We start from the raw sequence: 9943 nt of genomic DNA on the forward strand, positions 1-9943 counted from the left end.
CCCCTCCCTTCTTCCTTCTCCCTGTCTCTCTCCCTCCCCTCTCCCTTTCCCTCTCCCCTTCTCCTCTTCTGTCCCACCCTTTCCCACTCTCTACCCTCATGACTCTGCTTCCCATCTTGCCTTTCTACCTCTACCCTTTCCCCGGGGGTCCTCACTCCTCTCTCCTCCCCCCAATAAGCCTCTTATACACCAGGTTTGTTACATGGTGTAATTTCTGAGGGGTCCATCTTGCTTTAGACCCACTAAAGATATCCCCGAGCTGCATTGTATTTCATAACACTCATTAAAATATCTTTGAACAACTATCAGGGAACTAGAGGAAGGCAAACAGAGCAGGGCAAACATCCAGGAATAGGTAGGGAGTGTGTAACATATGGTGTCCAGCCAGGACTCTGCACATTTGGGTGGGAAATGGTGCTCTCATGTGACTAGGAATGCAAGCTTCAGATGTGAGCTTACCATTCTCTAGGCTTCACTCTCCCTCCTTGCCAAAGTGTTACTTGGACAATTTATCTAAACGCTTTAAACACTTCTGCTGAGTTTCCTCCTCCATCCACTAACTGTTCCTTCTCATAATGTTGTAGAAAGAACTAAACCCGACCGTGTGGATGAAGCATTTTGTTTGGGGCTGAGTCATCCAAGACCTTCAATTAGTGCTAGCCACTTTTCTAATTCTTGAAGCATAAGGATCCAATTAGCATGCACAGGAATGGCTATGAAATAGGAGATGGTTGCTGAAAGAAAGTGCAGAAATAACAGGACAGGGCAAAAATGAGTTAGTCTGATGACCCAGAAGGAAAATTTTGGCCCCAAAGCAATGGAGAAAAGACAGACAAAATCAGTAGAGAGAACTGTATATTGGCCGAAGTATTTTTTTGACCAGAAAAAAAAATCCTTTGGTAACCAAACTTCATTTTAATAGATGTTTGTCATAAAGAATATGGGTTGGTAGATATGGGTTGGTAGAGGAATATCATTGATGCTTACCTACATGAACGGGTTAATGACACAGGCGGTAGGGTGGAGGACGGGGTAGAAGAGACTCCCAAAACATGGGTGGAGGGATTGGTGTGTTCCTAATGACTAGTGTCTGGGCTCGATGAAAACACCAAATGGCTTTAATCACCAAGCGCGGAGGCAGTCATCACTGACAGCTGCCTGAGCTGGTGCGGAAGTTTCTTCAGCAAGTCTATGGCTGAAGAAGTGTTGTGTGAAGGGGCCCAGAGAAAAAGTTGGGAAACCTGTCTGTCAGCTATGTGGTTTACCGTGGCTCACTAGAAAATTAGCAGGATGGAGAAGAGTGGACCAGAGCAAAATTAGACACATGGTCTAGTAGGAAGTGTGGCCCGAGCAAGGTGCTCAAAGCTAGGAAACCATGAAGCCAAATGTAAGCTCCGGAAAAATCTGCTCTGTGAGTCTTTTTGAGGCATAGTAAAATTAACACCGCTGGAAGCACTAAGAGACTAGGAGTTAGATTCCCGGGTGGGCAGGTAGATAAGGAAAGCCCCACCCCTACCCCACCCCACCCCGTTGCCTAGGTAATAAAGTAAGCAAACTTCCAAGATGGCTGACTTCTTCCTCCCCTTCCTGATCTGAGAGGAAAGCCTGATAGCTTTAGGCAAAGCCTTGTAGGTTTTTGTCCACTCCTCAGATGTGGTCTGGATCAACAAGATCGAAGCCAGGATCGGGACCTGTTACACAACAGTTATGGGCCAATTAACGATCTTCAAACTAACCAATCCTTAGTTAGGAGAGGAAAAATCTTCAGAAACTTTAAAACAACAACAACAATAAAAACAAAAACAGACAGTGAGAAAAGGCTGGATTTTTGGCTTCCCCTTCTGGGTCCACTTTGTCTATGGCCTTTTTCCTCTGTGCATCTGCTACGTGTAACTGTATCCTCACGCTGAAGTAAAAGCCTTTCTTCACTTTCTGACTCTGGCGGCTGCCATTTGTGATGGCTGAGACTTCTCAGGGGCTACCTGTTGCACCAGAGATTTTCCATATCTTTTTAACTCGTTAACTGGCAAAGAAAGGGAACCCTATCTAGAATCTGAGACTGTATTGGCCAGTATTGTACCTTGCCTTTCTTGAAGCAAAATGCAAAATTCTACCCAAAATTATTCTCATTGAGTGCTTCAAGGATTGTTTAAATTCGATCAATTTTCATAATGGGGTAAAATATTTACAAAGGGCATGAATACCCTCGGACAATAATTGGGCTATTCCAAGACAATGACATACTTAAAATGTTTTTCTGTTGGAAAGTTTAAAGTTGAAACCCATTCAGGTTTCCCTGGGACACAAATTATTTTGTATTTAATTGAAAGAAGAGTTAAGGGAAGAGAAATGGAAAGTGTTTTCTGTGTAAGTTTCGAAGAACCACAGGGCTATTCTGGTCTTAAGTGAAGCTCTGGGACTTATTTTTATATATTCTCATTTGAGGGATGAACAAATCTCTGAAGGATTTGTTGAATTACAGTGGTGTGGCCCTGGGATCCTGTGCAAGCTTAGGTCCCATTTCTCACCCAGTGACAGCCTGACCCTTTAGTTTAAAGTCATGCAGTTTCCTGGGTGTCGTGTATTTCCAAAGAACTAAAAACCTTCCTGTGACAGTTGTTGCTCTTCCTGACATGTGTGCTTAACTGACATTATCTAAACCTATAATCTGTCCTGTGTGTGCTGCTTTAAATGTTCACAGTATTTTATTTATCATGGTATTTTATTTAAAGGTTTATGCACTATTCAATTGGATAGGTGTGATTTTTTTTGTTTCTATTAAAATGGTCTCTGATGATGGGGCTGGAGAGATGAGCTCAGATGCCTTGCAAGCATGAAGACTTGGATGTCACTTTCAGAACTTACATCGATAACAAAAACAAAACCTAGCTATGATAGTACTCACTCACAGTCCCAGTGCAGGGGAGGGGAGGTAGCCAAATCTATGGGTCTGTGGATGGCACCACCTAAAAGCCATGCTAAGTACAGCTGAAAACCAGACTTAACAGAACCTGAGCTGGCTTTTCTCTTAAACTCTCCCACTATTCCTTTTTTGTTGTTGTTGTTTACAACATTCCAGCCAGCTGTTCTTGAATATTCTATACTCTTACCTGTTCTCGGGTCTTCGAAGGTCTTGGAATCTAAAAGACTATGTGGTAGTTTCAGCGACACGGGTCAGCCACAGGACAGATTCCTGGCCACTGCACCCAGAGGACCACTTCCCAGCCCACCTCCTGTCTGTCATATCACCATGCTTCACTGTTTTGAATGACACTTACGATAGAAAGCAGGTGAGCCCCCCAGTTTCCAGGAGAGGAGGCACCCAAGACTGTTTCCCCAGAGTCTTCATGAGCTGGTGTCTCTGACCAGGCCACCTGTCCCTTCTACTTTCAGGTTACCTCCTCCTTGTGATCCTGCCTTTCGGATGGTACATCTCATTCCTCAGGATTATTTCTCAGAAATCTCTTTAGTGTTTCCTATTGTACAGAACCACAAGTGGCTCCCAGACCCTTTTCCAAGGGAGATGGTTTCCAAGGGGTCTCCGTAACTAGAGCATTGCTTCACTAACAGTAGACTTCTGTAAGGGTGAGCACTGAGGACAAGAGTGAAAACCCCTTTGTGACTGACACACAGTGAGTGTTAGGAAAGGGAGCTGAGGTTTAGAAATGAATACAAAGTGTGAGAATCAGGTCAGTGTTTTTGTTTTAACTCAGCAATTATGAACCATAATTAAGTGGAGTTTTTAAACCCCTGCTTGGGTCCCATTATTGACCCACTAGTTCAGGATATCTGGGGACCTAGTGAAGATTATGGTTGTCTCAACATTCTCTAGAAGATATTGATGCAAAGGGTTGAGGCAGCCTGTAAGGTGAGCAGAAGTACCGTAATGAAAGTAAGCAATAACAGAGTGTTACAGCTTTTAAACTCTCATGAGCTGAAGACTATTCAATCGAGTGATATCCCCAGACCTGGTACCAAATGGAGAATTCTCCCCTGACCACAAAGGGAGTTTCAACAAGTTCAGAAATCATTTGCCAAAAACAAAGACACCCTATATCTGCAGTAACTCAAATTTCCTCAGTGGATCAGTCACAGGCTTCAGCTTGCCAATCTTGAAGCAAAGTACCAAGAAAGTGACATAGAAGGACCTAGAACCTGCCTCCCCTTACAACACAGCAATATTATTTGTTTCAACCACAGTCCACCATACTGTTTGATTTCAGATCCTCAGATCCAGGACAGGGACTGAGGTGCATATTTTACATATCAAAGCAGATTTGACCTCCAGGTTTTCCCAGCATCCCTCAGTCCCAACCTGGAATACCCTGCCTCCAACCCTGAACTTTCCAGTCCAGGTCTGCCTTTCCCCCATGCCCTTACCCTCAGGTTCTTCCCTACATAATCCAGACATTTTGGTCTCTCCTCCTCCTCCTCCTCCTCCTCCTCCTCCTCCTCCTCCTCCTCCTCCTTCTCTTCTCTATCTATGCAGGCATCCTTTCTCTCTCTCTTCCCCCTCAGCCCCCCTCTTCCATGGCGATTCCCCTGGCCTCAATCCTTGGGGCCAATGAACCTGCCCAGAGCAGTTTCCCAATAAACCTGCCTTTAATGTTTTCTAATTTGACTTGAATTGGCTCGTTTCACCAGTGGAGAAATAACCTATCACACACTGTTTGTGATCAATTCTAACCCTGGGCTTTGAGGAATTACTTATGGGAATCTTTAGTGGTGTGTGTATAGTGGTGTACTTTTAAGATTTCATAGAAAGGTTCATGTTACCATATGTTGTTCCCGAGTACTATATGTCCTTTGTAGTAAACTAAATGAATCTTTCTATTTAAAAAAAAAAAAAAAAACGCAACAGAAAACATTTTTTAAAACCTCCAACTTATTTTGTCATTGACATAGCTGAAAAGTTAAATATTTATGTCACTTTAGGAGCAATTATCAGCTCTACTTGGAAGTAGTTAAACATGCCTGACCTGGCCTAAACTTGCCTTGCTTGACAAATCAACACCAAACTGACATGTAATTGCACTGTTCGGTTCTCTGGTAGTCACAAAAAAACTGCAGTTGTTCCCACAACCTAGGCTAATCATAGTACTGTTTAAGGGACTATCCACATATACAGAGAATCAGGGGGCCACAATGAATGATCTTAATCTACACTTGAACAGTCTCCATGTACATAAAAGTCTTAAAACAAAAACAAAAACAAAAACACCACCCTGAGCAGGAGTTCTGACTTTCAGGATGGTGGTGAACAGGTTTGGAATTCTTGTCAAAACCAGTTTTGTGGACCCTACATGAGGTGAGTCAGAACTCTGGAGTGAGTGTCCCAGAGACTTCACTACGAATGAGTTTCTCTCCCTGACACTTAGAAAATTTACCAGAGTAGAATGTTAATTCACATTATATGTTTTGCCATCCTCAGGTGTACGTGACTTCTTGGTGAGATCAAAATCACAAAGCAAGATATTCCCAGGACGGTGAAATAAGCAGATAATGCCTTTAGTAAAGGAACTCGCACACTTAGGTGCACACGCTCGCAAATTCATGCTTGCACATGTGCATTGGAAGTAGGTGCCAAACAACTGCCTTTCATGCTATCAGATCAAAAATCAATGAGGCTCCCTTGAGCTTAGAGAATGGAATGCTGGTGAGCAAGTTAATTGTGTCAGACAAGGAGTAGGTCATGAATAATAATAATGATAATAATAATAATGAGAAGAAGAAGAAGAAGAAGAAGAAGAAGAAGAAGAAGAAGAAGAAGAAGAAGAAGAAGAAGAAGAAGAAGAAGAACCACTACCACAACAACATTACTTTGCCTCTGATACTCTTACTCAAACATCACCCTTTGAAACATTGAAAATGTATTTAATTGTAGTAAGCTGTGTTCAATGTAGAAAAATGTCCTGTCAGCTATCAAAAGGAAATAGCCCTAATATCAAAGCGGTACTGCCTGTCATTGTTTCTATACGGTGATAACCTGCATTAAGAATTGCCAGAGGTAAACTTCCTTCCACATAACAAGCTTCAAGGTGTTACTGTATTCATGGGTTCCCTGAAAAGCCTGCCAATCATTTGGATTTTTAGAAAATCCAATTAGGTATGAGTTTCTCTTGCCCTCAAGTATTTCACTGAGACACAATATAGCTACAGCCCCATTTTTCAAGATTCATATTACCTCTGCAGTTAGGATGTCGGAAAATATATATTCCACCACGCTCAACTTGGGTCTAGCTAAAACTTAGTATTTCAATCTAATGTGTGTTAAGATATCAAAACAAACAAAGCAAAACCAAAAAATGAACCCTAAATATCCTAGGATCACAAGGGATCTTTCCTGACTTAATACTCACAAGGAACACTAAATAGAATTGAAAATAAGTCATGATCACAGGGATAAACAATTAGTCCTGGAAAAACAAGAGCAATTTTTAGCCCCTTTGGACTCCTATGTTCAGAAATATGACTTACCTCAGAATATAGGATTCCCATCCCGGTCCTTCCTGGGTTCGCACCCTCTCTACAATGCAGTAGTGAATCTTCTAGAGGCGTTTCTAATTAATATTAAATTTCTTCCCGGAAAGGAAGGTCCCTGGAAGTCGAAGCTGGGTGGTGAGCCCTCTCTTTCCACACCTGGGAATGCTTTTCCAGCAGTCTGTGACAGCAACACACCTTGTAGAGAGGCAGGCTATGAAGCTAAGGCATTGGCTTACAGGTAATGATCCCAACTGTATCACTGTTACAGCCAGGGGAACCGGTTTCTGAGTCATGTACCTCTGCCAGTGGAGGCGGCAGTAAAAAAGGAAGCACAGGTGGGGTGCTGGGAGGAGGAACTTCTTAGGCCAGCAGGAAGAGTTCAAAACAGGACTCTGTATTTATGCAATTTCTGAATTGAAATTCAGCATTCAGTGGCCATTAGGATCAGCCAACTCATTAGTGAGAGTCACGGGATCGGGATCTAGTTAGGTAAATAATCCTTCAAGTCCTCAAAAGTCATGGCTAGCAAGTTACACCTTTCCCCAGACACTTAAAGGGCCCTATACGTTAATAAATTAAACTTAACTTAATAGTCTTTTTATTATTTTAATTGATGTGTAGTAATTATACACGTGTATTCAGTACGATATGATAATTCAAAAAGAGTATTATATATAATGGTCAAGTAAGAGTAATTAGCATTTCTATATGTTTTAATGTCATTCCTCTGAGAACCTTCAAAGTCCTCTCTCATGCTTTTTTTTTAATAAGAAAAAGAAATTGCGAAGTAGATCACTCTGAGGTGCTGTGGAGCACCAAGCCTGACTCCTGCTATATCTCTTGTGGTATCTGTGACTCAGCCTCCTCCGCTGCCACTAACACCTTCTGTGCCTGTAGTCACCACTACTCTGCTCTCTTATCTTGGTGCTGCAGGGACCAGCTGAAACCCTGCTCGAAGTTCTTGTGTGATGTGTGCCACTTGTTTCATTCAGATAGTGCCTTGCCCTGACAGATTTCAGTTTACAAGCAACATTTGACAGACTCCATTGTGAGAATACTGGATGACTGTTCATCTTTTTTTGTGTGTTTTTGTTTTTGTTTTTGTTTTTGTTTTTTTGTTTTTCTCTGTATGGCCCTGGCTGTCCTAGAACTCACTCTGTAGACCAGGCTGGCCTTGAACTCAGAAATCCACCTGCTGGACACAGGAGCAACAACCTGAGAGGCACTGACTGAAAAGGAGTTTACTCCTTAAAGGAAGAACACACGTTGGTGGCTGTGAACTGGGACTGCAGAAGTACTACGTGGGCATATTACGATCATGATAGGAGGAGTAGGTTGGGGACTTAGACATTCCAAACTGAGGAATGGATGCAACACTCTCACCTGGATGGATGGTGATGGCTCAAAGAGCATCTATCCAACCTCCTGCCCTGTTTATGAAGAGACCAATGGAAAGAGGACTCATGATTGTCCCCAGGACATCACCTTAGCTCACTCCTTATTATTGATGCAGACAACATCAAATTTCTATCCACTCATCTCCCAATCATTAGTGTGGGCCTGCACCTACCTTTTGGTCTCCTGACTCTGTGACCCAGGTCCCATGTCTCATCTCTGAAGCTCTACTCCGACCCTATAGCCTATATCTACCACTACCATGGGGTCTCCCTGTATATACTATCTGATGGCAGTTTCCCAGCTTCTAACTCATTGAACAGCTTTTCAAACTATCCACAGTCATTCTGTAAACTACATATACACGCATCATATATGCGACATACCATGTGTGATCTGAGAGTATTAATAATTAAGATTACTCCAATTTGTGCTTGTCACATGGAAAAGAGGAATTTTCACAGATTGCTTCCAGTAAAGCTGTTGTACCTTGTGGATTTGTTATATTATTAATAAAGGATGATATGGAAAGACACAAGAGTGTTCACCTATATTTCTGACATAATATGCTTATGACACTTGAAAACTGCTCAATTGTTTTAAGTATCTCAATAGTGGTTCTAAAATTGATTACTATATTATACCTCTAAAATGGAATTGTCAGTTTATCTGGTCAAGCCTGTTAATATGCCAGATCCCTTAAGTATGAATAATCGGTCTGTGCTGTGAGTACTATCAGTTATTCACATTTTCTCTTAGAAGTACTGCTTCAGATAGCTCCGCAATTTCAAGCTGGTTGATAAGGTTTTCAATCATCTGAGAATGTTTAGCAGGTCCATACACCTACTCAGGAAACCATTTGACCCCAGTGATGGCCATACTGAAGCCTGAAAAAGAGAGCTTTTTGCTTTGTTTTGGCTTTCTGCAGGGTCAGTGAATCCAAACCAGCTTTCGAGGCAAGCACTCTACCACTAAGCTCTATTTGTAGCCTTCTGGAGTTATTCTTATGCTTGACATAAGAAGAATTACACAGCTCTGCTACGAAGTTGCCACTGCAGCCTGACTCCCAGGAGTTTAGGAATTCTAAGGAAACAGATGCCTGCAATGTCCCCTAGGTTGCTTGCTTCCTCTTCGTTGTGGTTTGATTTTGTATTTCTTTTGTTTCTTAATACTCTTAAGCAGCCTCGTTCATCCCTTCCCCACTGGGAAGTTCTCTGAAGCAAGTCTTTTGTAGCCCTGTAAGAACAGCCTATGTAACTCCTCTGTAGCTTTCCTTTATTTCCTAATCCATTTAAACATCTTACAATCAGCTTAAGGGGAAAAAAAAATTCACCCTTTCTCTACTGGGAAATTCATTCTCTGAAGCAAATCTTTTGTAACCCTGTAACAACTCCTTGTAGATTCTGTCAACTAACTTGTGAAGAAAGAGCTCTTCTTTTCCCTGCCCCTCTGCCAAGGCTGATACTGACTCCTTGGCCAAGACTTCCACCCTGAACAGTAAAGCTTTATTTAAGTGGTTTTCTATGCAGACCACAATTCATCTTGTTGAAGTCTCCTCCCTTTGTTGATGCCATCTAGTTTTAAAGGAACCATATACAGTTTATAACTGTGAAAAAAAATAAACTGTTTCCATGCAGAATTAGCTTTGAAACCAAACAATCAAAAGGCGGTTGACCCACTGCAACTTGTAAAACGCAGTTAACTCTAGGTCACTGGATTTCAACCACTGAACTACCAGATATGTTGACTTGAATTTACATTTTGACCATTTCTGAAACTAAGTGGAACACTTTATGCTAAAGATGCTATGTATTTCACTAAAAACTAAAGACCTTTGGCAATGCCTAAAGGTACTTTGATGTCACACCTAGCACCTGGGAGGTTGTTGTGTGGCAGGTGGAGGCCAGGGATGCTGGTGAGCAAGCCACAGCACATGGGGTAACTCCTCATAGCAAGATCAGTCCACAATGGTGGTAAGAAAACAGTTCTAAAGTAATAGGTGAGGGAAATGGATTTGAGTGGTGTTGGAGTTAGAATGTGAAGTAGAAAAATGGTCTCAGAAGAA

At 42.0% G+C, this 9943-nt stretch overlaps 1 protein-coding gene across 1 annotated transcript in view; it reads right to left on the reverse strand.

Moving 5' to 3' along the window:
• Window positions 1–6777, reverse strand: part of Ankrd22 (ankyrin repeat domain 22) — a 28171-nt gene extending 21394 nt beyond the window's left edge. The window contains exon 1 of the mRNA XM_021219051.1: window positions 6478–6777. Coding sequence (XP_021074710.1) covers window positions 6478–6498 — 21 coding nt within the window. The 5' untranslated portion in view covers window positions 6499–6777. The remainder of the gene's footprint in view (window positions 1–6477) is intronic.
• Window positions 6778–9943: the final 3166 nt, after the last annotated feature.

Source organism: Mus pahari, chromosome 1, assembly GCF_900095145.1.
Source record: "Mus pahari chromosome 1, PAHARI_EIJ_v1.1, whole genome shotgun sequence".
In the NCBI taxonomy this organism is placed as follows: Eukaryota; Metazoa; Chordata; class Mammalia; order Rodentia; family Muridae; genus Mus; species Mus pahari.